The sequence below is a fragment of the Eleginops maclovinus genome, chromosome 7 (genome assembly GCF_036324505.1).
Source record: "Eleginops maclovinus isolate JMC-PN-2008 ecotype Puerto Natales chromosome 7, JC_Emac_rtc_rv5, whole genome shotgun sequence".
NCBI lineage: Eukaryota > Metazoa > Chordata > Actinopteri > Perciformes > Eleginopidae > Eleginops > Eleginops maclovinus.
The window spans coordinates 16,134,402-16,161,343 of NC_086355.1; the positions used below are offsets into that span (position 1 = coordinate 16,134,402).

The 26,942-nt window shown below is 44.0% G+C and overlaps 1 protein-coding gene across 2 annotated transcripts in view; it reads left to right on the forward strand.

Annotated features, from left to right (window-relative positions):
• Nucleotides 1–875: 875 nt before the first annotated feature.
• LOC134866894 (GRIP and coiled-coil domain-containing protein 2) overlaps nucleotides 876–26,942 on the forward strand; it is a 30,412-nt gene continuing 4,345 nt past the window's right edge. Inside the window, exons 1-21 of one of the 2 annotated variants that reach the window (XM_063887092.1) lie at nucleotides 876–1,089; nucleotides 1,799–1,855; nucleotides 1,988–2,072; nucleotides 2,149–2,228; nucleotides 2,322–2,426; nucleotides 2,638–3,142; nucleotides 3,575–5,466; nucleotides 6,083–6,146; nucleotides 6,294–6,394; nucleotides 6,667–6,765; nucleotides 7,411–7,530; nucleotides 8,912–9,076; nucleotides 9,525–9,629; nucleotides 10,147–10,309; nucleotides 11,641–11,741; nucleotides 12,060–12,137; nucleotides 12,254–12,391; nucleotides 13,427–13,539; nucleotides 13,907–14,086; nucleotides 14,460–14,668; nucleotides 26,534–26,761. In XM_063887092.1, the coding sequence (XP_063743162.1) occupies nucleotides 1,084–1,089; nucleotides 1,799–1,855; nucleotides 1,988–2,072; nucleotides 2,149–2,228; nucleotides 2,322–2,426; nucleotides 2,638–3,142; nucleotides 3,575–5,466; nucleotides 6,083–6,146; nucleotides 6,294–6,394; nucleotides 6,667–6,765; nucleotides 7,411–7,530; nucleotides 8,912–9,076; nucleotides 9,525–9,629; nucleotides 10,147–10,309; nucleotides 11,641–11,741; nucleotides 12,060–12,137; nucleotides 12,254–12,391; nucleotides 13,427–13,539; nucleotides 13,907–14,086; nucleotides 14,460–14,668; nucleotides 26,534–26,761 (4,594 nt within the window). In that variant the 5' untranslated portion in view covers nucleotides 876–1,083. The remainder of the gene's footprint in view (nucleotides 1,090–1,798; nucleotides 1,856–1,987; nucleotides 2,073–2,148; nucleotides 2,229–2,321; nucleotides 2,427–2,637; nucleotides 3,143–3,574; nucleotides 5,467–6,082; nucleotides 6,147–6,293; nucleotides 6,395–6,666; nucleotides 6,766–7,410; nucleotides 7,531–8,911; nucleotides 9,077–9,524; nucleotides 9,630–10,146; nucleotides 10,310–11,640; nucleotides 11,742–12,059; nucleotides 12,138–12,253; nucleotides 12,392–13,426; nucleotides 13,540–13,906; nucleotides 14,087–14,459; nucleotides 14,669–26,533; nucleotides 26,762–26,942) is intronic. The other variant, XM_063887093.1, reaches the window with a different exon arrangement.

Consider the following 26,942-nt stretch of genomic DNA (forward strand, 5'->3'; position numbering starts at 1 on the left):
ACTCCCAGATATAATGGCCTTGGAACCAGCTCTTTTTTAATTTGACCTTTTCATTACTCAGTTTTGACACAGGCTAGAGGCACCATGCACATGGTTAATGACATGTTTGCCTCCAGGTAACACTGCAGGTTGCCATATTGTAACACTGCAACAGTGGTTTAAGATTATGAGAATAATGTGTTGGTTGATACCTGTGTACCACAAAGTGTCCAAAGGGTGTAAGTACATTTTCTTATTAATATCTTTTAATTTCAGCATTCATTTAAAAACAAATATTACAAATGTCTATCTGACAGGTGAATAGTGTTCAGTTAATTCAGGTGGCTGTGCCCAATAAGTACAATCTGCAAAAGTCTGTGGAAGAAACAAATAATGTTTGGATTCTGGAATATTTTTTTTTTCAAATGAATCATTTTATTTGATGATCTTAGAATTAAAAGAAATTTAGGAAGGAAAACACCAACAAAATAAAAACAATAGGAGGAAAATTGGTAAATATGTGTTTTAATTAAAAAAGCATTGTAGGCATTACAACTTTAGTCCAAGGACTATGTTTGTCATTCCTTTTGTTACAAGTAAAGTTAAATGTCATACTTGATTTGGTGACAGAAGGGGTTGCTATCAAACATTTGTCTTTATGTTAAACTTACCATAAAAAAATTGAAAAAGAGAAAGTACATTTCTGTCCAGATCAAAATGTTCCCAAATTAAAGAATTACATCTTGATTCTGTAAATGAATTTCAGACCCATACAACATCCACTTCAATCCAGGAAAATCCAACACATAGTGCATTCATAAAATAAATGGAGAATTGTTGCCACAGGATTTATTAACCATGATCCAGGATCCTGTTTGACGCATGACGTACATAATGCTTACGTCACGTGGTTGACGTTTGCGGAAGCAAGTCGTTGCTTTAGCGGCTGTTACCTCAAAATCAAAACAGAGGGGATGTTTTCGTATTAAAACTCAAGAAATCGCAAAAAATATTACAGATTTCGCTATTACTTTGTCCGGTCGACTTACCGGTTATCTCTGTTTGCCTGTCAGACGACTGAGAAATATCTAAACATCGACTGAGATGGAGGTAAGTGTTCAGTGTTGAGGACTTAGCTTTAGCCACACCGACACAATTTAGGAATTCATGTATAGCATCTTAAAGTAAGCTTAAAATACAAGGCTCTGCTGTATATAGAGTTGTGCTGTGTACATTGAACAGGGCTGTAAAACAATAACATGTTAAGTGACCCATTTTGTCCTGTTTACTAGCGAACTTCACTCCAAACTATTTTATTTAAATGTACTGAATATCGACTATAACGTTACTTTTAAGAACATTAACATACTTTAAAGTATTACATATATGATATGCTGATACAACCGGTATATTAAACCTGATGCCTCACCGTTTTTCATAAAGTCAGCTCTTCGAATTGACACTGCTCGCCTCCACCATCAAGTACATTGTGTCAATGTTGACACAGCGAAATATAAACCACCTTTAAGCCTACATTGAAATACTTATACTTAGTCTATGTACATGCTGAATAAAATATGCTCCAAATGAAACATATAAGCTGTTAAAATATGCTCTGCCATTTTGCATTTTGCAGACCAACACAGCAACATTCTATTTCTTATTTTTCAAGGGAATGACTGTACTGATGGGCAGACTGGTCTGTTATCAAGCATGTCTGTTGCCAAGCACAAAATAAGGAGGTAGCAGAGTTTTTAAATATCATTCTTGCAATCTGCACATGTTTAGGTTTTCCTTTTTTCCCTTCTCACTTTAACAGGAGCCTGGTGGAGCAGAGTCTGCAGCTCCATCACCAGCAGGTGCATCCAAGTCAAAGGTACTGCACATCTACATTCAGAGTATTGCTTGTTGAAATATTTAATATGAGTCCATATTTGTATTCACTTAATTCATTGTTTCATGTTAATTGGTATAGATTATTCCTTCTTTCTTCATATTTTATTTGCAGCTTGACACACTGCCCAAAGATGACCTTATCAAGTTTGCCAAGAAGCAGATGGCTGCAATGCAGAAGATGAAGGGCAGATGCGCAGGTATCTATAAAAGTTATAAAAGATTGTTTCTATGGACCAACAGTATTCAGCTGTGTAACAATATTTCCCCTTTCAGGTTTGGAAAAAGAAGTTGAATCCCTCAAACAGCAATCCAAAAACAACAGTGGCAGTTCAGATGACTCCACTCTGATACAGGTTTGTTTATAGGGCAGCAATCCATCATGTGTCTGCTCCAGTCCAGTTCATTTACATACTTGCTCATGTAAATCCTGTGTGTTTGTGTAACAGGAGTTGACTGAGAGGATGGATGCCTTACTGCTGGAGAAGGCTGAAACTCAGCAAAGTCTTTCACTTTCTCGTAAAGATCTAGAGAAGACTAAGCAGCAAGCCAAGGTGATAACAACATAAATATTTAATGAGATGAATAAAGTGTAACATTGGTTAATGAGCCAGTTTTACTGAATTCTATGGTGTTTGTCTGAATGCTGTGACATCTCAGCATATTTGCATACATTTTTAAAGTCCATTCATTGATGTATGTATGCTTATATATGCGTTGGGGGTTGTATTTTCATACAACCCCCAAATAACTTATTTTGTGCAGGATGATCTAGCAGTGCTGCAAGGAGAGCTTGACCGTGTAATAGAAGATCATCAAAGAAAGATCACAACCCTGGAAAGCACCATTGAGGTATCCAACAACAAACACCAAGAAGAAATGACTTATTTCCACAAATTACTGAAAGAGCGAGAAGAAAGTGACAGGGAGAGGGATAGCGAAAGAGAGAGGGAGCGCCGTGCTGAAAATGCCAGCGCAAAAGAGAGCACTGAAGAGGTCCGCCGTTGCCTAGCAGCACAACTGGAAACCCTTCAATCTGAGCTGGAAGCAATCCAAGAGCAAAAATCCCAGGAGATCGCTGAGCTGCAGGAGAGCTACCAAAGGGAGTTCACGAAGGCCCAGCAGGAGGTGGAGAACCTGAAGGAGGAGCTTTCTCAGAAGAGTCTGCAGCACGAGGAGGAGATGAGGGCTCTGGAGGAGGACTTTGAGATCGAAAGGGAACGTCTTCTGTTGCTCCACGAGGAACTGACTGAGCAGCTCGCTCTCAAAGGTATAACAGAACTTAATTTTTTTTTAAAAAGAGGTCGAGCTAGATCTATTGCAGTGAACGCTACTCACCATTTCCTAGAGATGATACTGTGTATGCCTAACAAACCTAAGGGCAACCCAGTTTAGTAGCAGAAAGCCTTTTTGTGCGCAAGCAGAATTGGGGCTGCAACTGTTGAGTTATTTTATTATAGAATCATCTATACTACTAATACTTTTATATATTTTTCTGTAGTTTTCACCACATTTCACATTTTAAGTATTTTTATGTTTTACATGTGGTTGTGCTCCAGTCTAAGAAACAAATTAATAAATGAGTGCTTATATTATAACTGTATTGTCAAATATTTTGTCTGTGTGTGTCTATCTCTGTAAATTATTGTATCTGTGGACATTGAAATGGCTTTTCCAGCTGACATGAGCCATATTTTTCCAGACAGCTTCCTGCAGGATGTGCAGGAGGAGGAGGAGGAACCTGCCCGCAGTTCAGGGATTGCTAAAATGCTGGAGCTGTCGGCCTGCACTCAGGGTGACTCCAGCCTGGGTGAGGGAGAGGAGACAGAAACCGGGAGACTAAGAGCAGCCATGGAAAAACTGCAATCCCAGAACACCATGTTACAGGACGAGCTCACCCTGCTTAGTAATGTGAAAGGTGAGCTCGATGCAGAGCTGGAGAAGACCAAGGAGGAGTTTCAGACGGAGAGAGAAGAGATGGAGTTTAAAATCAATGAATTGCAGATGAACAAGGAAATTCTTCCCAGTGATTTAGCCATAAACCTGAACCCTGACCAACAAGACGCAGAGTTACAGCAAAACAGTAAAGCACACAAAGATGGATGTGAAGAGTCAGCAATTGCTCCTGAAGACCAAAATCCCTTGAATCCAGAGGAGCTGAGGGCCAAATGTGAAGCTTTGACCAATGAGAGGGACTCTGCCGTGGCTGAGTGTCATAACATGAGAGAAATACTGCAAGGTGTGGAGACAGAACTGGGTGAGAAGACGCAGAATTTTGTTCTTCAGTACAAAGCCATGAAGGAGCAGGGGGCCAATACTTTACAGGAACTCCAAGACAAGATGGAACAACTCAGCCAGGAGAGGGATGAACTAAATGTGAAGATGAACCAGGTCACAGAGGAGAAAAACACTCTGATGAAGAACCTACAAGACCTGCAACTGAAGCTTGAAGCTTCCTCAGTTGAAGACCAGAAACTCCAGTCGTCTGTGGAGGAAAAAGCTGCTTTAGTTTCTGAGCTGAAGCAATCTTTGGAGGAACTGACCAGGCAGAACGAGGAGATCCTCTCCCAACTGCAGATGATGGAAAACATGACCCAAGACCTGAAAGAGATGGTGAACACACTGACTGAAGAGCGAGACAGAATACAATCCCAGCTTCAGCATAGAGAAGAGGAGTTGCTTAGGCTGAACAATGAGAGAGAGACAGAAATCCAGAGGCTGCTCGAGGAAAAGGAGAAAGAGGCGCTTGTGTACAGAGGCAAGACAGAGCAGGAGTTGAAAATTCTTGAAAAAGAGAAGGAGGATCAAGTGCAACATCTAAAAGAGGAGAGGGCAAGGATGCAGGACAGCCTGAAAGAGGAGATGGAGATAAGTCAGGAGACAGCTTCTGCTTTGGAGCTGACAATCAAAGGCCTCTCCACAGAGAAGGCGGACCTCCAACTGAAATTGGAAGAGGCCTCTACTGGCCTTTCCAAAGCCCAGGAAACAGGAGAGACTTTGGCATCCAAGCTGGCAGACCTGGAGGCTCAGCTGAAGCAGGAGACGTCTGAAAAGAATCTCCTAGAAGCTCAGTTAAATGCTCTGACGGAGGAGGCAGAACAAGCCCGTGCCAACATCACAGCTCTGGAGGAATCTCCGTCTGAAGTGCTCAGAAACTCCACAGAGGAAGTTGAGGAGCTCCGATCACGCGTGGACGAGCTGGAAAAGGAGAGGGAGCTGTTGAGGAGCAGTGTTGAGGAGGCTGAAGGGGCCGTAGGATTAGAGGAGGTGGAGAAGGAGCTCCAGGCTCGTATCGCAGACCTGGAACAGGAGAGGAACATGTTGAGAGACAACCTGGAGGAGGTGGTGAAGGACACTGAAGGTCTGCAGAAAGACCTGGAGGACATGAAATCTGTCAATGAGAAGATTCATGAGGAGAACCAGAGACTGCAGGCCCACATCTCTCTGGGGGCTCAAGAGAAAGAGGAGAAGGACGAAGGGGAAATGGAGAGTGAGATGGAGGGTTTGGAAAAGGAGAGAACAGAACTCAAAGACCAGCTGACAGAAAAGGACTCCCTCATAACTCAGCTGAGGAGCGAGATAGCTACTCTGCAGGTGAGCGGAGCTCCTGATGCTTCTGGTTCCACTTTTAATAATGTTAGTCCAATATTAGTGCACAGGAAATGTAGATTTTGTTGTCCTGATCATGTTTAGCTGCATTTTCTGAGTAATGGTTTGTGATTGATCGGGCAGATAAACCAAAAATAAGATCAGACATGGTCATTAAGCCACATTAATCGATCAGAGGCAATGCTTTCTCTTTTCTGATAACCCCAATTGAAAAATGCTTGAATCATAAATGTTCCCAAATTGAATTTAGTTGTTTTTATTTGCGTGTAAAGAACAAGTTAACAATAACTAATAAGTAATTAAACATTTGTAAAATAACTAGCATTTGCAATACGGAAAAGGCAGACCTTTGCCATTATCTTAACATATGCAGATGAACTAAAAGATACATTAAATCATAATGTTTTTTTCACTTTTAGAAATATTACAGTACTTATTCCTGTTACTCTGACCCTGGTATCTAATTCTGGAGATGCACATACCTTTTGGGGGAATGTTTCCTTATGATCATTTTGATAAAAACAAAATTATTACTGACTTTTAATTGGAATGTTTTTTTCTCTTCTTATGCTCTGTGATCTTTCCTACCTTTCCTCCTCAGGATTCTGCCATCCAGTCGGCTTCCTCTGAGGAAGATGCAGCCAGTGAGAACACAAAGAAAATAGGTAGGGGCGACATTGTTATTATTTATACTATATATTTAACCACTAAATATATGGTCCTTAGATTACTTGCCCTTTTAGAGCAGGTTTATAGATTATAGATGATCATTTCTGAATGTAACTCAAACCTCCTTACTGCTGCTCCCTCAGCTCTCCTGGTGCAAGAGCACAAGCAGAAGGACGAGAAGATGAACAAAATCAAAGCAGTTGCCATCAAAGCAAAGAAGGAGCTGGAAATCAGTAAGAAAGAGGTAAAGTGAAGCATTTCTATACTGTAAATGTTGGATTGCTATCCTTTATTTGACACATAAATAGCATTTGAATATTATAATGATAAACACAGGAGTGAAGTGTACAGTGTTTCCTGATGACTGTTCAACCAGAGTTTGTAGTGTAAGGAATCAATGTAAGAAGGTCAGGAAACTAGCTAAACATTGATATTTAGCGTAGATACAGTTTATCTTTTTTCCTCTGCTCGGATAGGTGTTTGTACATGGCTGAATCCACATTCTTTTCCTTCAAGGTTGCCTCCCTCAAGGAAAAAGTAGAGTCACTGAAAGCAGATAAGGAGAAAGTGAACAGCTCTATGAAGGATATCATCCATGGGGCTGAAGGGTACAAGGTAGGCGCAACAGAAGAGCTACCAGAATATCCTGCTTCACTAATTGTATCGGTGTCTAAATATGTCTTAATCTTTGACAACAAAAGCTATTATGTAGCTATATGCTACTAATGACACTTTACATCTTTACAAATAAACACCACTTAAAATGTGTTTGATACTAGTTTTGTTTACCATGCATTAAAGTTTCAAAATTCAGGAGTGGGGTACTTTTATTTTTTTATGTCGTAGGACAAGTAATGGCAATCTATCCAGCTTGTATTTGCCTTTTTTTTAGGTATCTCACCAAAAACGTATTGACTTTGGGATAAGGCAACCTGAAGTCCAAAAAATGTGTACTAATCTTTGTTTTATGAGTAATTCCTTCTGCAGTCTTCTCTTTGCCTTCCTCAAGTGCTGCTAATTAGCAAGTGGAAGTCTGCTGTGAAACAGACCTCTGCGCATGATGTCACTCCCCAAGGTCCCCATGAGCCACCCCAGAATGCACTGTGCTTTACGACTGTGTCTCCATTAGAGGAGAAACCAGTCTTTTGTGTCTAATGAGAGTGTGTAAATACAGCTGATGTCTGAGATGCATAGTGTTTACCTTCAGTGAACTGTTCAACCAGCTTCGAGTAATGAATGTGTTTGTGTTTTTGTGTGTAGAACCTGCAGATAGATTACGACAGGCAGACAGAGCAACTGGATAAAGAGAGGGAGAAGGGGGAGGAGGCGGAGAGACAGATTGCTGAGCTGACCAAACGACTCAGCAGTGCTGTCACACAGGTAGCAAAAACACACACTCAATCAGACACTCCCGCACATTACCACTAACAAACACACAGACTGCCCTCACCCTCCAGTAAATCCCAGCAGCGCCACTTTCTCCGGCAATACATCTCCAATACTTCTTGCATAACTCAGCTTCCATCTGATTTACAGCCAGCCATTTTAGCCAGCGACACTTAAGCTGCATTGCTTGACAGTGCAGCTCCTGCAAATAGCCCATCAGATGTGAATGGTTGAGCTGGGGAGAAATTTTGTTTATATATACTCCTCTCCCCAAGCTCATAACTGTCTCTTTCCAATGAGGGAGCAACAAGAAGGTAAATGGAGCGGAGTATAGCTTCCATCTGCTACATGCGAGAGCTACACCATTTTCTGAGACTTTTCATATTCTTGTGGGTCTCTGGGGGGGGCAGGCAGAATGAAACCTAGTCGGGGATGTAAGAGTACGTCTGGACATCTCTGTTTACCAATCAAATTTTCAGTGTTTTGCCGACAGATGATGAGAGGTAGCTGCTGCTGCTCGTTCAGTGTTCCTTGCAGAGGAAGCCCTCAGGGTCCGCCGCTGTCAGATTTGCATGAATGACTCTGAAATGTGTCACGTGTGTTCATGCAGCTTTGGCACTTTTTGTTATGTTTTGCATTTGCAGGTGAAAACCTTGGATCTGGAATAAGCTAAAGAAAGGATTTTGACAGTTTGAAACCATATTTGCAGTGGTATTTAAAAAGATTATACATAAAAAGAAACGCCTAGCTGAAAACATTACAAGTCTACTGATTTTGTGCAATATTCAAAATACACGTTAAAGCAAGCCCATCCTTAAGGGCACTGTAGTTTATTAAAAGGTTTATGTTAATTAAACATGCTAATGGCACCCTTCACCTAAACCAGAGGAAAGGTAGATATTTTTTCACTTCAGGATATAAGAGTCAAAGGTGTGTCTCTCTGTATATGACACCCCTTGTTTCTTTTTACCAATGATAATTAAGTCACATTGTATCTATTGGTAAAGGCATTTGTAAAAGTAGACATATTATGCTCATGTTGAGGTTCATATTTGTATTTTTGTACCTCTAATGCGAGATGTTTACATGCTTTAATGTTCAAAAAGCTCTTAGTTTTCTCCGACTGCCTGTGCTGCAGCACCTCTTTACCTTCTTTACGGAAGTAAACAAAGGAGTAAAATGGAGGCATGTCAGGCAGGGGGGGGAGTATGTGGGAGATAAACTCGATCTTGATGGAACTTTTGGATTTTAGCCTTTGCAGACCATCTACATACACACACCTATATAACACACTAGAGGAAAGGGAAAACCCCCTAAAGCATAATAAGTTGCCATCTTGGAGGGTTAGTCGTCTAAATTGTGTATGCTTTTAAAGATTGAAACGCTGAGCAGTGAGAAGGAGGGCCTGCTGGCCAGTGTGGAGACCACAAGGAGCACAGTGAGGCAGCTGGAAGCACAAAACCAGGAGCTGCAGAGACAGTCAGCTGCTCTGGACAGAGACCTGCTGACGGAGAGATCGATGAAAGAGCAGAAGATCAAGGTAGAAATATGAGAGATGGATACTCTACTAATATGTACTTATCAGAGGTCATGCCAGCATCTGCTCCCAATTCTGTTGGTAAAGGGATATAAGGCCACAGGAAGTGGGTGAAACTTTAGACAAGCGTCATTTAAAGCATTTCACCCAATGTAGGATTGCTTTTTTATTCACATTATTGCCAAAAATGTAAACAATTCTTGAAATACGGCCCAAAAAGTATAAAGGTGGAAAAATTGGTGTATTGACAAAAGCAAAATGGGACAGAGTGGATTAACAGATTTAGTAAATAAATGATGAAATTCTGTTAAAATTCTAAATGTATTATATCCCACTCTTAATCCTAAAATGATGAATGTTTTTGAAGGTTGGTATAATACTATGACATATACATTATATACACACTGAAACCCCCTTTGTGCATGATGTCTGTGTTTTCTGGCTTTTCCAGGATTTGTCTTCTGCCACAAAGGAGTTAGAAGAGCTGACAGCTCAGCTCCGCAAGCAGCAGCAACAGTCTCAGCAGACTGCTCAGGAGCTGGAGCAGTTACGCAAGGTACACACACACACACACACACACACACCGACTCAGACTGTAGTGCATCTGAGGGCCTGTCCACTCGAGCGACCGGACTGGTGATGGTCGGCCTGCAGCTACAGTAGCACCTCTCAGAGAGAAAGAGCAGTTCTAGCCAACAGCACAGGAACTGATGTTGCTTTTCCATTAGCAGAGACCCACAAAGTACAGCAGCGTACATGCAAGCTGCCAGGAGCTCTGACATAATGTCCTGCGTCCACATTGTTAGTACAGCCCAAAAAAACACTGACTTCTTGAGGTCGATACAGATAATAGTTTTATGGAGTATAGGGAAAAAAAATGATATATTGGATTTGATCTATTAGTGATCTATTGAAGTTCAGCATTATTATTAAACCTTTAACTTCGCTGGAAATAAATAAGAAGTACAGTTTCAGTTGTTGAAGGTGAACCTTAATTCTAAACCACATTTTTATTTTTCGTAAAAGTTTGAAACGTTCGCTGTACTGATGTTGTATGTTGGTTCTGCCTGTAGGAGGCGCAGCAGAGCTCTCTGCTGGACATGGAGATGGCCGACTACGAACGCCTGGTCAAAGAACTCAACGCCAAACTTTCAGATGGAGAAGAGTGTGCCGTGGAGTTGAAGGCCCAGATAAGCGCACTGAACCAGAAGGACGACACGCTCAAACAGGAGATCCGTACGTATGATACTTCCACAATGTCAGCTGGGGTTGGCTGCAGCCCCTTCATGATAAGCAGGTCTAGCTGAAGGATGGATGTATAATTATTTAGAAAATGCATGAGAATAAAAACAGTGTGATTCCGCAAAATGAAGTATTTGTTCAGACCCGTACAACCTCAATTCAAATTCAAAGACTTTATTTATCATAATCACAAAGCTACAGTGAAGTTGTTGGCAATGAAAAACTTGAGTCTCAGACTTATCCAACAATGCAACAAATAGTGTATCAAAAGAAAATACACAAAACACTCCAATAGTCAAAATCGTGCAAGTGGCAGGAATAGCACAAATAGGTAAACATAACATACAAATAAACCGAATGTTGAATGAAATACTGAACAGTAGGATAAATACTGTATGCTGCTATAATAAATAATTCGAAACCTGTTTTCTTATTTGACAAGTATACAATAAATATGTATTGTACTGTAATAAATAAGACAAACCACATCAGAGCCATTGTATCCGGAATGGCTGAAACTGACCAGCTCAAACAGGATGTTTAATAAAAGGGAGTGTCTTTAGAGCCGGGTGGAAAAGTGTAAGCCATAAAACCGCAACGTCCCGGCTTTATATCCTGAATTGTGCCAAGTCACACCCCCTTTTCTCTCTCCTCATTTTCTATACTGCCCTCTTTCAAATTGTCAGGATTTTTTTTTTTTTTATAAAACACTGAAAATGTACTATAAGTTATTTAATTTTGACAAAGTGATTCGATAGATAGCTACAGTAAATATATACTTTATTTATCCAGAAATTGGGAAATGATTTTGTTCCAGCAGCAGTGTCAAGCATTACATTAATTAACATTTTTAAAAAGATACAATAATAAGACAAATATAATACAAATTAACATTAGCAGCAACTTTATACACATTCACAATAGAAAATAAATATATCCCTACAGTTTCTGAATAATAAACAATATAACGATATATTGGATAAATTGAGTACTCAATAAACAGTGTCTCTAGGCTACAGGAATATACAGAAATATACTATACGCATAATGGCATTGCATTTACGCTGCAGGTCTGATGTAAGAGACAGTTTTAGATGAACCATTGACTGAGGGTTAACATGTTTTCTTCCTGCAGAGCCCTAATGATTTACTGCGGGGCCCTCTGTCTGCTGCCTGTCTTTTCAGTCACTGTCCGTTTCCTGTTGTTTGACACTGTCAAGCTGTGAAATAAACATCTAAAACTGTCAGTGTTTATTTCAGCTAAACAATTTTTATTTGTCTGTGTGTGTTCTCATGTGCCTGTGCATGCGTAATTGTGCCTCCAGAGTCTTTGAAGTCCCAGCTGGACCAGGGGGAGGAGAAGACCTCCAAGATGAAACAGCTGCTGGTGAAGACCAAGAAGGAGTTGGCCGATGCCAAAATGCTGGTGTGTGTGTGTGTGTGTGTGTCTGTGTCTGTGTGTGTGTGTGTGTGTGTGTGTGTGTGTTTGCGTGTGTGTGTGTGTGTGTGTGTGTGTGTGTGTGTGTGTGTGTGTGTGTGTGTGTGTGTGTGTACACCGCTGTGTAAGGGTGTGCAACACTGCTGCCTGAATGTTAATGGTGTTATGCAACCATGTGTGGGCATTATTGAGGGCTAGGCCTTGACAATATTGGGTGTAGTTAATCAGTTGTGCGTGCTGCTGACTTTGGTAATATGAGTGTATGAATTTAAATTTGGTTGTGTGTGTCTGTGTGTGTTTGTTCAGGAAAGCTCCCTTATGATGATGCAGGCCTCTCTGAAGGGAGATCTGGAGGCTAACCAACAGCAGCTAGAAAGCTCTAAGGTAACACAGCAAGCCCCAATCTGCAAAACTTCCCTCGGCTATCCCTTTTGATCAAATATATAGTTCTATGAATCAACAAGTCACATACTAAGGTGTGTGTCTGTTTGTGCGTGGAGATTGAGGTGTGCGAGTTGATGGCCGAGCGCCATCATCTGCAGGAACAGCTGAGGTCTGCGCTGGAACAGCAACAGAGAAGCAGCAGCTCCCTGCAGCAACGCATCAGCAGCCTGCAGCAGGAGAGAGACATTGCTAAGGTACACACACACACGTACACACACCGAGTCCATCCTTTATACACACACACCTGTAGAGTACATTTATGTATACAATGAAAGTGAAGATCATTCCTGCAGATCACAGGTGTTCATGCTGCGATTTTAATTAATTTAAATGATTTTTAAATGTAATATGCTCTCAGTTTTATGCTCAAGGTGACACCTTTGTTATTGCTTTTGTGCTATGACCATTAGGTAAAGAACGACTAAGCTGTGTTTTTTGCACTTTTGCTAAATGCGTGAATACTTGAAAGTTTGTTTGTCAGTCGATTATCAAAGGACTGATCCATTTATCAGTTGCTTGTTTTAGTAACAAGCGTGATGTGACCAGAATTGTTTAACTAAAAATCAAGAAATTTCAAATAATTATTTTATAAACCCTAACATGAACTCTTTGTTAAAGTGCAAACGTTTAACCAGCCAAGAATCAGTGAGCAAACTGATCATACTCTTTGTGTTTGTCACATTTTTCCATGGATTTTTTATTAGTCTTGAATCTTTTTAGAGACCGAAATTGTAATATCATATGCATCAGCTAAAGCATGAGGTAGATACAATATTTTCATATCAACATGTAGAATTTAATTTACATTTCTGAAATAAATACCTAATGGTGTTATCCCAGAGACAGGTACATTCTGCAGTACAGTGAGTTTGAATGCACTGAAATAAAGTAGTTAGAGTGAATAGGAGAGAGGAGTTATGACTCATTATCCTTTTATATGACGCACTTTTTCAAACATAATTGGTGAAAAAAATGTCTGTAACCAGTGGGCCAATGTTAAATGATGTCTTTAAAGTTGTTTTTCGCAACCAGTGAAAAATACATCCTAAAATAAAAGTCCCTCTGTGAAATTAAGTAAAGTAAAGACATAATAATAATAATTCTCCAGTATTTCTCTTCAATTGTCAAACAGAAAGGACAACCACATATTTTCTCATCTGTCAGAGTCTGTCAAATGTGTGCTGTGTTATTCACTTTATATCTCTTCCTCATCCTGCTGCTGATTCCAGGCTGAGCTCATGTCAACAACAAATGAGTTTGAGGGTTACAAGGTGCGAGTCCACAATGTGCTCAAACAGCAGAAGAGTAAAACCACGACCCAGAGTGAAGGAGACTCTGAGAAGTAAGGATAACACCTGTGTGACTAATGTTCATGACAAAGGAGGAATAGAGATGGTGATTTGTATCATGTCAATGAAAAAACAGCAAAACCAGCAGAAAGATGCTAATGCATTAATAACTACACAATAACAAATATAAAAAAAATATACAAAGAATATCGACATGTTTTTCAAGCCTTTTATTACTATTGCATATTATGTAACACAGGCAGAGGCTTTTTTTCTATCGCATGAGAATGTAAATGTTAATTGCTGGTACAATGGCAGCTACTCAAATGACTGTATTAGAGTGAGCATCATGTAGCAGTATGTGTCAGTTGACCCTGTAAGAGTGATATGAATATAATGAATATGTGTATGTGTGTCTAGCAGGATGCAGTTGTCCTCTGAGTTGGAACACCTTAGGTCCAGGCTGGCAGAGACTCAGAAGAGCTTGCAGAGCAGCACAGCAGAGCTGCAGCAGCTCCAGACTGAACACGACACTCTGCTGGAGAGACACAACAAGATCCTCCAGGAGACCGTCAGCAAGGAGGCCGAGCTCAGGGAGAGGTGAGCTGGCTTGGTCAAATTTGATTTCCTCTATAGTTAGTCATTTACCCTTGCTTGCCTTGATTTTAGCAACATACCATCTTGATTGACTGTAACTTCTTTCACACTCTATAATCTTCCTGACAGCAAGAGTTTTTCTTTGTCATGTCATTCTTACTGATTCTTATGAAAGCCTTTAGAGTCAAGGAAGCAAAATCTTTTTTCTTAGTCTGATCTAAATAGTTTATTATGATAATAACCTAAATAACTTCATGTTTAGGTTATTCATCACCAAATGTCTTACTGGCCTCTCAGGGCTTCTGTAGGTGTTGTGCTGAATGAAATGTCTCGAAATCATACCTTTAATTACCTCTTGCTCTGTCTCCATCTCCAGGCTGCTGCCGTTGCAGGCGAAGAACATGGCTCTGAGGACAGATCTGACCCAGGCTCAGGCTGACCTATCCTCACAGGTGGAGGCCCAGCGGCAGACCTACAGGGAGCAGCTGAGGAAGCTGCAGGACGACCACCGAGCCACTGTGGAGACCCTGCAGGGCCAGCTGACCCGCGTCGAGGAGCAACTCTACAACCTGCAGAGCCAGAACAGTAAGTACGACGGCACGTTTCTGTACAGAATAAGGCAATAACTCCCTGATTCTGTACATAAAGTGGCAGTGGATATGAGAACAATCCAAAAAGTGTCTGCATGAAGGTGCACAAATTGAATCATATAGAGAGTGTCTAGGTTTTCTCTCTTGTTTTCTCTGCTACTCTATAAGTGAAATGAGAAAAGAGAGAATACAGGAACGGCATGTTGGTGTGTTTATCCGTAGAAGGGCCCTGGAAGCTCATTCATCACCTCCCACACAGCTGCCCTCTGGAGTCAAACAGCAACAAAACATGGTGATGACTCGGAAAGGAAAGCGTGTGTGTGTGTGTGTGTTTCTTCTCCTGTCACTCCAGCCTGGCCAGGTGTTGGCGAGGCTCCTCAGCTCCGTCCCCGCCTTTCAGTGTGCCACACGGCTCGCTGTGGCATCTGGAGAGACTCATCATTAGCGGCTCAAACATGCAGGCCAGGATTAACTCGGTATACGAAGCCAATCTTAACATTTACTGAAAGTCATATTTCAGCCTTTTAACCGCTGTATTTCAGAATCAGAATCCTTGTATTTGTCCCACAGAGGGAAATTTCATTTGTTACAGCAAAAAAAGCCAAAGACAGCTTAATGTTACACCAATATACAAAAATATATACAACAATTAACAATTTTATAGAAGACACACAAATAGACTCCAGAAACCGTTTTGAGGTATAGCAGCCAGGTAAATATTGCACAGTTATTAACTGTATATATATATATATATATATATATATATATATATATATACATATATATATATACATATATATATATATATACAGTGGGGCAAAAAAGTATTTAGTCAGCCACCAATTGTGCAAGTTCTCCCATTTAAAAAGATGAGAGAGGCCTGTAATTTTTATCATATGTATACCTCAACTATGAGAGACAAAATGAGAAAAAAAAATCCAGGAAATCACATTGTCTGATTTTTAATGACTTAATTGGTAAATTCCTCGGTAAAATAAGTATTTGGTCACCTACAAACAAGCAAGATTTCTGGCTCTCACAGACCTGTAACTTCTTCTTTAAGAGGCTCCTCTGTCCTCCACTCGTTACCTGTATTAATGGCACCTTTTTGAACTCGTTATCAGTATAAAAGACACCTGTCCACAACCTCAAACAGTCATACTCCAAACTCCACTATGGCCAAGACCAAAGAGCTGTCAAAGGAGACCAGAGACAAAATTGTAGACCTGCACCAGGCTGGGAAAACTGAATCTGCAATAGGTAAGCAGCTTGGTGTGAAGAAATCAACTGTGGGAGCAATTATTAGAAAATGGAAGACATACAAGACCACTGCTAATCTCCCTCGATCTGGGGCTCCATGCAAGATCTCACCCCGTGGGGTCAAAATGATCACAAGAACGGTGAGCAAAAATCCCAGAACCACACGGGGGGACCTAGTGAATGACCTGCAGAGAGCTGGGACCAAAGTAACAGAGGCTACCATCAGTAGCACACTACGCCGCCAGGGACTTAAATCCTGCAGTTCAAGACGTGTCCCCCTGCTTAAGCCAGTACATGTCCAGGCCCGTCTGAAGTTTGCTAGAGGGCATTTGGATGATCCAGAAGAGGATTGGGAGAATGTCATATGGTCAGATGAAACCAAAATAGAACTTTTTGGTAAAAACTCAACTCGTCGTGTTTGGAGGAGAAAGAATGCAGAGTTGCTTCCAAAGAACACCATACCTACTGTGAAGCATGGGGTGGAAACATCATGCTTTGGGGCTGTTTTTCTGCAAAGGGACCAGGACGACTGATCCGTGTAAAGGAAAGAATGAATGGGGCCCTCCTTCCATCAGCAAGGGCACTGAAGATGAAGCGTGGCTGGGTCTTTCAGCATGACAATGATCCCAAACACACCGCCAGGGCAACAAAGGAGTGGCTTCGTAAGAAGCATTTCAAGGTCCTGGAGTGGCCTAGCCAGTCTCCAGATCTCAACCCCATAGAAAATCTTTGGAGGGAGTTGAAAGTCTGTGTTGCCCAGCGACAGCCCCAAAATATCATTGCTTTAGAGGAGATCTGCATGGAGGAATGGGCCAAAATACCAGCAACAGTGTGTGAAAACCTTGTGAAGACTTACAGAAAACGTTTGACCTCTGTCATTGCCAACAAAGGGTATATAACAAAGTATTAGATGAACTTTTGTTATTGACCAAATACTTATTTTCCACAATCATTTGAAATAAATTCTTTAAAAATCAGACAATGTGATTTTCTGGATTTCCTTTTCTCATTTTGTCTCTCATAGTTGAGGTATACCTATGATAAAAATTACAGGCCTCTCTCAAATTTTTAAATGGGAGAACTTGCACAATTGGTGGCTGACTAAATACTTTTTTGCCCCACTGTATTGCACATTATATTGCACATGGTGTGGGCTGTTATAGTCTGTGTTCTTATATGTGTGGGGGTCTACCGGGGAAATGATGGTTTTATAGTATGACCGCTGCAAGAAGGAAGGACCTGCGGTATCTCCACGTGAGACACCGCGGGTGCAGCAGCCTCTCACTGAAGGAGCTGCACAGTGCGGACAGGGTGTCCTGGAAGGGGTGGGACACATTGTCCAACAGGGAGGACAGCTTGGTCCATAGGAATCCCCAGGACAGAGCTGGCTTTCTTTATTAGTCTGTTCAGTCGCTTCCTGTCAGCAGCCGAGATGCTGATGCCCCAGCAGGCCACACCATAAAAGATGGCTGATGCCACCACAGAGTCATAGAAGGTCTGAAGGAGCGCCCCCTGCACCCCAAAAGACCTCAGTGTCCTCAGCAGAAAGAGTCTGCTCTGTCCCTTCTTGAAGAGAGCTGCAGAGTTGTCTGCAGGTGACAGGTCAGCGTGTTGTGGGTGAAGTCTGCAGTGTAGAGGGTGAAGAGAAACGTTGCCAGCACCATCCCTTGGGGGGCCCCCGTACTGCAGATGATGGTGTCTAGTTGACACTCCAATTTTTTTACTGGCCTCGTATTTTATTTCATGAATCAACTGTGACAAAACTGTCAAATTGGTTTTAGTTCAATATAATGTGTTTTCCCATTTGTTCTCTAATCTAAACAGTACTTGAAGGAACTGTAGGGGTGATTTGGTTCGGGGAGAGTGAGTGTGGCGAGCAGACAGGGTCTCGGTCAGAAGACCCAAAGGGCAAGGATGCAATGAGGCAAGGAGAAGGCAGGGTTTAATGCAAGAACCAGTATTTATTTTCCCTTTTGGTCTTGATTATTTTGTGTGCTGCATGAGAAAACAAAGAAACAATACAACTACAATTAAATAACGAAGTGGTCAATCAAACAGAGAAACCAACAATCATGTGCAAATACACAATTCAGAACTAAACAGCAAAGGCAACGAACAAGCAACAATCATGTGTGAATACGCAATCCACAACTAAACAGCAAAGTAACAAACAAGCAACAAACAATTCCCACATGGCTCCTAGCACATGTCTGAGAACAAAGGGATCAGCAAAACTACCACAAAGGCATACAAATGAAACAATAAACAATGAATTGACCACTCACGTTAACTTGAAGACGCACACTTCAGGATATGTGGAGGAAACTCAGGACACAGGGTTAAATTGGTGTGCTGGCAGGGAGTGCAAAGGATGAACTAAAGGGTGAGCAGGCTATTTATAGTCTCCGCCCCTTAGCTGGCAGGTGGAGTGGGATTCAGTTTGGCAGATTCACCATATTAGAAAGATAACTGAAAAAAAAGGACGAAAATCCAGGGAGTCTTTTCATAGCCGCCCCGGAATTGGGATCAATTCCTCCTGAAAGAAAGACTCACTCTTCTTCCAACTCTGGAAGCACCATCAGACGACACACTGGTCTGGTGTAGGTTTGACGGCCGACCTGGACGTCAACGGACCGAACACGTCCGTCTCTACCGGCCATGACAGCTGTTACTCGACCTGTTGGCCAAGAGGCCCGCGGCAGTTGGGGGTCAAGGATCAGAACAGTCTTCCCTACTTCCAGATTCTGGACTTCCCTCAGCCACTTTCCTCTGGGTTGTAGGTTAGGCAAGTAGTCACGAATGAACCGTGTCCAGAAATGGTCCGCCAACATCTGGCTATGACGCCACTTCCTTCGCCCAAGGAGCTTGCTGTTGGCAAAGATGGCTTGTGGCAGGGAGGCGTCCCGCCGCCCCATCAGCAGCAAGTTGGGAGTGACCGGATCAGGATCACTGGCAGAAGATGAAAGATAGCCTAAAAGCTTTGAATTCATAATGCCTTCTACCTCAACCAGGACAGTGTGAAGGACAGCTTCAGAAGTGGTCTGATTCCCGAGGATCACTCGTAGGGCGTTCTTGACTGATCTGATTTCGCGCTCCCAGACTCCTCCAAAGTGTGGAGAACATGGCGGATTGAAGTTGAAGGAAATCTGCTGATTGGCCAAGTGTTCCTGAAGCTTGGGTTCCATGGCCTGGAAACATTGATTCAACTCCCTGTCCCCAGCACGGAAGTTTGTTCCCCTGTCCGCCCAGATCTCAAAGGGCTTGCCACGACGGGAGATGAAACGACGGAGTGCTAGGAGAAAGGCATCGACATCCATGCTTCCAAGCAAATCCAGATGTAAGCAACGAGTGGTTAAGCATTTAAAGATAATTCCCCATCGCTTCTCTGTTCTACGGCCATGGTGAATGATAAAGGGTCCAAAACAGTCTACACCAGTGGACCAGAATGGTGGTTTGAAGAGACGCAGCCTTGCCGGGGGCAGATCAGCCATCTTGGGCACTTCAGGAGAGGATTTCCACCTCTGACACTCTCTGCAACTGTGCTGATGTTTACGGATGGCTGGTCTTCCTCCCAGGATCCAATACTTGCGTCTCAACTCTCCAAAGACCCTCTCTGGCCCCGGATGCAGCAGGGACTCGTCATAGTGCTTAATGATGAGCTGCGTAGTGGGATGCTTTGGGTCCAGAATGATTGGGTGGATGATGTCTGGGTCTAGGTCCTGGGACCTGCGTAGTCTTCCTCCTACCCGCATCAGCCCAACATCTGGATCAAGCTCAGGAGAGAGTTGAAGTAGACTACTTTGCCTAGAGAGAGGCTTTCCTTTACGGAGAGCGCTGAGTTCTTCAGGGAAGCATGACTCCTGGGCTTGTTGTAGAATGAAGGTTTCCGCTGCTGCACCTTCGGTCACTTTGTCGGATTGAGTCAATGTTTGGTCAGTAGCGGTGATGAGGTCACTCCAGCTTTGATGCTTAGAGGCATTCGGCAATACACTGGGGGCAGCAGAAACATTCAGGCACGTAGCAGCCTTCCTCAGTTCTGTGCTGTCTGTGAGGGATGAGGTGTGGGAAACACCTGGAGCAACAGGCCAGCAAGTCTCAGGGTGCTGAAGGAAGGCAGGTCCGTCCGTCCAGCAGCTAGGTTGCGCCAGGTCACGCAGTGTCTTGCCTCGGGTCAGGTCATCAGCTGGGTTGTTTGGACTGTCCACATACCTCCAGTCATCTGAGTCTGTGAGTTCTTGGATCTCTGCGATTCGAGTGCCAACAAAGACCTTGTAGTGGCACGACTCTGACTTCAACCAGGTCAGCACTGTGGTGGAGTCACTCCAAAGGATGGTTCGGGCCAATGACAAGGTAAGTTCAGACTTCAAGGTAGTGGCCAACTGCGCCCCTACCAAGGCCGCGCTCAGTTCAAGTCGAGGCATTGACAACTGTCTCTTTGGTGACACCCTGGAGCGGGCCATGACGAATGCCACATGAACATGATCTTGGCTGTCATGGACACGTAAGTAGACCACAGTGCCATAGGCCCTTTCTGAGGCATCACAGAAAACATGCAGCTCTCTGTGTACACCTGACTGGTCAGCACAAGAGGGCACATAGCAGCGAGGCAGTCTGATGCTTGAGAGGTCAGCCAGTTCCTGTTCCCACTTCAGCCATCGGTCAACCAGTTCAGATGGAATGATGGGGTCATCCCAGCCTCGTTTGGTCTTCCACAAGTCCTGAACCAGCACTTTGGCCCTGGTGGTATAAGGTAAGATATACCCTAAGGGGTCGTATTGACTGGCCAGAGTGCGATAGATTAGGCGGAGTGTGGGAATCTTGATGGGTGTCACACGGTGTTTGTATCCCAGGCTATCAGGAAGGCAGCTCCAGCGCAAACCTAAGGTGGATTCCTGGGGGTCAATGCCAGCTTGAGAGAGCCACAAGTCCGTGCTAGCAGATCTTGCCTCTGGAGGGAGATGTTCGACAACGCGGGAGTCATTACTCGCCCATTGGCGAATTTCGAATCCCCCGCGAGACAGTGTGGAACGAAGTTTGTCCAGAAGTGCTTTGGCTGTGGCCGAAGAAGGGAAGCTTTGCAGGCAGTTGTCGACATAGAATGCCCTCAACACTGAGTTCATCACTCCCTCATCACTCTCTGGGTGCTCTTTGGCTTGACGCTGCAGGGCATAAATGGCGCAACAAGGACTACAAGTTGTACCGAAAGGTAACACCTGCCACTCATAGGTCTTTGGGTAGGTATCTTGAGCCATAGCTCGCCAGAGGAATCTTAGCAGTGGCCTGTCAGCAGGGAGTAGATGAACTTGGTGGAACATAGATTTTATGTCACCACTGATGGCCACGCTGTGCTCACGGAAACGGAGGAGCACGCCAAGAAGAGAGGGACCCAGAGTTGGACCAGGAAGAAGGCTGCGATTCAGATTCAGGCCATGAAGCTGGAAAGAGCAGTTGAACACCAGCCGGTGTTTTCCACTCGCTTGTCTGATGATGTGATGTGGAACATACCAAGATTCTGAACCTGGCTGATCATCTTTGGGATCCACCTCCTTCACATACTCCATCTCGACCAGTTTCAGGATCTCCTGGTTGCAGATCTCAATGAGCTCAGGGTCCTTCTTCAACCTGCGTTCAGTTCCTCGCAGCCATGGCAACAAGTTATGGGTTGAAGAGGTTAGCCGTGGACTGTTCGGTGCTCTGAGCAATGGGGTAGCATATCGAGACACTCCACCTGCTTCTTTCACTGCAGTTTTCGTCTCGAGCAGCTCCAGGCAATAATGATCCTGCTTAGAGCGGGTTACTTCCTTCTCCTTACGGTGTGGAAAGGAATCGAGTCTCCACAGTCTCTCCACATTCTCCATCAACTCAGCAGTAGCTGGGCAGGATACAGTGTTGCAGAGTGTGAACAAGGCTTGTACATCAGAAGTCTGAAGTCGAGGTAAGGCATTGGCTGGGCCCTGAACAGCCCAACCCAAGGCAGTATGGACGGCGATGGGTCCCCCATAAGGTCCCATGTGGACAGGCTCTTTGGGCACCAACAAGTGGGAATGATCTGAGCCTATCAGGATCAGCGGCCGGGCTTGGACAAAGTCCGGTAAGGGTAGGCCTCGTAAGTGGGAATACTCCCTCTGCAGGTCAGAGGCGGGACAGGAATGCTCAGCCAAGTTGAGGACAGGAGCAGTAAAGGCATTGGCTATAAGGAATTTGATTTTCTTCTGGCTCACTGGGGAGATTGAACAGGAGATTGTCTCACCACTTATGGGAATCACCTCATGACGCACAGTTCTGAGATTCAGGACCTCTTCTGGTCCTTTTAGTTGCAGCTGGGACACTGCAGAGGTTAGGATGATCGTTCTTTCTGAACCATCGTCAAGTATGGCATATGTCTTCAGCCTCTGCCGGCCATTGATCAAGAAAATTGGGACTACCTTCAACATCACACGGGGAGATCTGTTTGGCTGATCCATGTACAGAGTGTCTGCAGAACAAGGTGCACGGACGAGCAGATTGAGGGTGTTTCCCGTTGCTGATTTCTCTGAGCCATGGGGGCCTTTAGATGTTGACGGTTGAGGTATGATGTTATGCAGGATGGTGAGATGCAACTCTTTGCAGACATTGCAAGGCTTTTTGAGGGTGCAATTATCTGGCTTATGACAGCGGGCACATCTGTAGCAACGATCATTCCTCTCTATCCAGGTTCTCAGTTGTGACGGGCTAAATTCTTTAACTTTCGGGCAAGTTCCCAGGAAGTGTTCCTTGTTGTTACAGTATGGACAAAAAGGTTGGAACTTGGGTTTCCCATGGATTGTCATCCCCCTTCCATGGCTTGGTTGAACATCAGGCTGGCTCTCCACAGTGGCGGTGTTGCTCAGGTACATCGTGGTCGGCGTCGCCCTTCTCCCCAGGTTCTTCTGGACTGGCTCTCGTCTCTCCACTGACGCAGGTCCCGAGACTTGTTGGGCAATACTCTTGGCCCGGGCTTTAACCTTGAGCCATGCTGAAAAATCTTCCAAGGTGTATGATTGTTCTGAACCCTCTTTCAAGATGCCACGAAGCAAACAGTGCTCAATGAAACTGTCTCGGTTTTGAATGGGGAGCTTGGCAAGAAGCCTGTCTACGTGAGAGCCACACCGTAACTCACTTCCGTCTGCACCTTCCACTGACCTCAGCATGCCAATCAATGAATGTACAGAAAGAGCGAAGTCCTGGAAAGCGTTGCTGTCACCAAGTCTGACAGGTGGTGAATTGAGGATGCTAGCTATTTCACTTTGGACCAACTGCCGTGGCTGGCCATACTTTGCCTTAAGGGCAGCAAGAGCGGAAGTGTAGGGAGTTGAGGCGTGCATATAGGACTTTGCCAGTTTGTATGCACTTGGCAGCCTCAAGTGATCCATAAGGACCTGAAACTTGTACTGTTCAGAAAGGTGAGCGTGGATATCTAAGAGATTCTCCAACGCCATGGTAAGCAGAACAAAGTCACTTTCCTTTCCGCTCTCAAAATAAGGCAATCTTGGCTTCGGGATGCCAAAGGCAGTCGCTACTAAAAGCTCCATTATACTAGCGCCCTCTGATACCCTCTCAATGGGGTTAGGCAAGGAAAGAGGTGCAGGTTTCTCACGAACCGGATCTGAAGGCCTCTGACTCCTGGCCGGACGAGGTGCGGTCAGCGCTATGTGGTGAAACAAAGGAGGTGATGGAGCCGCATGCTCGGGACTGGAAGTCTGAAGTAATGTGTGACTCTCAGCAGTAGGATCAGAAGTTGCTGCTTGACTCACAGCATCTACAGGTAGACTCACAGCTGGAGGTAAGTGGTGGTACGAAAGAGATTGTTCACTCACTGGAACTTGATAGGAGACCGATGTCTGAGGAACCTCAGGGGGAGCCTGCTGCTCGGAGAACAGATCAACAGGTTCAGCTGAATCCAGGACTCTGGAGCTCAGGGAAAAAGGAGCAAGCACTTGAGGTGGGTCATTCACACTGGACATAGCTGGCGGAGCGGGTGGATGTTCTGTGGTCATTCCTACATCCCCAGTGAAGGATGTGATTAATCGAGCCTCTTCCAGTTCTCTTCGGACTTTCCGTAGTCGTCGCTGTAGAGTAAGAGACCGGGTCATCCTCTCTCTCTCCTTCAAAGCTTCTTGTGCTCGCCTATCCAGTTCTTGTGCCCGTTCATCTATAGCTTGTTCCTCCTCAATCTGACGCTGTATCTCCTGCAGTTCTCCAAGTTTCCTCCTCTCATCGACCATGGCCGCCTGTTGTGGGGTGAGCTCCACCTGTTGGCTCCTGCGTGAGCTTCGGGAGCTTCCACTAGCTTAAGTGGAGCTAGAAGAGAAGGCCGTCTTCGACCTTGGTGGTGGCTCACGCTTGTCGCTCTTGCCCCTGGATCTGCCAGGTCTCACATCTCTCAGGTGGATCGGAGCAGATGCTGGCTGTGTAGCTGGCTGTGGAGCGGGCAGTGGAGCGGGCAGGGGAGCGGGCAGTGGAGCGGGCTGAAGAGCTGCTGATTCAAGCTGGACATAGTCGTGGGTAACTTCATAGTCCTCTTCTTCTTCCTCCTCGACTGTCGTCTCTTCCTCCTCCACTCCTCGTTCCTCAGCGGCTGTGTTCTCTCTCAGCGTCTGATCAGGGTTTTCATGGTCATCCGCCTGGACATCCACAGCACCTGGGGGTGGAGGCGGCAGTACGGCTGCTTGGCTGTGACGAGGGAGGCTTTTGGGCTGGCTGGAGAGTTTCCCATCAGGATCCAGGAAGCCATAGCGGTCAGGTGGACGTCTCTCTCGTGTAGGTCTGGATACCGTCCCCTCACTTCTGGTTCCAGCTTGGGGGGCCTTCTCTGGCACCGTCAACTCTCTTGACTCCTTACCGTTGCCTGCCATGGTATCACTCACTCAGTATCCGGCTCGAAGGACCATTGAAGGAACTGTAGGGGTGATTTGGTTCGGGGAGAGTGAGTGTGGCGAGCAGACAGGGTCTCGGTCAGAAGACCCAAAGGGCAAGGATGCAATGAGGCAAGGAGAAGGCAGGGTTTAATGCAAGAACCAGTATTTATTTTCCCTTTTGGTCTTGATTATTTTGTGTGCTGCATGAGAAAACAAAGAAACAATACAACTACAATTAAATAACGAAGTGGTCAATCAAACAGAGAAACCAACTATCATGTGCAAATACACAATTCAGAACTAAACAGCAAAGGCAACGAACAAGCAACAATCATGTGTGAATACGCAATCCACAACTAAACAGCAAAGTAACAAACAAGCAACAAACAATTCCCACATGGCTCCTAGCACATGTCTGAGAACAAAGGGATCAGCAAAACTACCACAAAGGCATACAAATGAAACAATAAACAATGAATTGACCACTCACGTTAACTTGAAGACGCACACTTCAGGATATGTGGAGGAAACTCAGGACACAGGGTTAAATTGGTGTGCTGGCAGGGAGTGCAAAGGATGAACTAAAGGGTGAGCAGGCTATTTATAGTCTCCGCCCCTTAGCTGGCAGGTGGAGTGGGATTCAGTTTGGCAGATTCACCATATTAGAAAGATAACTGAAAAAAAAGGACGAAAATCCAGGGAGTCTTTTCAGTACATATCCTCAGAATTCAATTACAGAAACAGATTTTTTTAACTTCAGAATTTGTTAAAAGCAGCTTTTTTTTAAGCGTGGTCCAGGATTTGTTTTTTCAGTAGGAATTGTTGCCCTTCCATATCTTTCTTTAACCAATACAACTCCAGTATCTTGAATCTGTCCTCCAGAGTGTTGTGTCAAGGGTCAGGGTAAGTACAGTAAAACATAAAGCAACATTATGCAGACGCAGCATTATAGACTCGAGATTTTTTTGTAACTCTTTCTGCTTTTGGCACTGTGAGCTCTCAAGTTTACAGTTCCAACTTTGCTTCGTACTGGCCTCGAGCCAGGGAACCCATCACCCTGATTGTACATTTTTCTGAATCCAGACCACACAACTAAATCTAGTCTAAACTCAATTGCATTTAAATTGATAAATGCATGCAGCGAAACACCAGCGCCTTGCTCTTCTCACTCAGCCGCACATGCAGAGGAGACCTGGAGGTGGGGAGGTGAGGGGATTGGTTTAGTGTCCATCTGCTCTTTTGGTTCAGTGTCAGGTGCATTAATCATAATCTTCTCTTTTGTCCGCCCACTCTTTCAAACAGCTCACACTTCCCTCTCGCCTTTCTCCTCACACTTGTTGTCATTGTTCATGCCAGCTGAACTGGTTAACAGCAGAGTGTGTCTGGTGCCCCCTCATGTCACAAAGAAGTAGGACACTGATTTACAATATGGCGTTAGATGAAGTAGGGAATCAGTTCAGTGTACAGATTGACTGATCATATTGCTTTAAACATCCAAAAAATATCAACACTAGCCTTTACTCAAAATATTTTGTGGTATATTTATTAACATTTAATACTGCAACTACTTTGAACACTTGTATAATGTTTATAGTATCCATTGTGTGTATCATGTTAGGAGTAGGTTGCACAATTCTGTTGTTTAAGCTCATTTTCGCTGTTAAGTATGCTTCTATTCATTTTAGAAACAATAAATAACAAAACGTGTTCTTACACTCCTTCAGGTTCAGTGGTGGTCCAGTCCAGCCGTAAATCCCTGATGTCGGACCCACAACGCAGAAACACAGATCCCAACCAGGCGGGGCTGGGACTGATGGCCCTCAGTGACCTGCAGTCTATGGCCAGGGAGGAGGGTGAAGGAATGGAGACCACCGAGACCGAGAACTCTTCTCCTGCACGTACGCCCCTCCCCTCTCTGGAGCAGCTTCTCACTTCACCCAACCCCAAACAAGGTGTGTTTGAAACAGGAAGTGCTCCCTTTAAAAAAGCAGGGTGTTTACTACAGTTTTAACTTTTTATTTCTATCCCCTTGTAATCTACTCCACTAAAATTCAGACGCAAATCTTGTACATTTATTTTAAAATCCCAGTTACTTTGAAGATTCAGATATAATAAAACACAATATAATCAAGG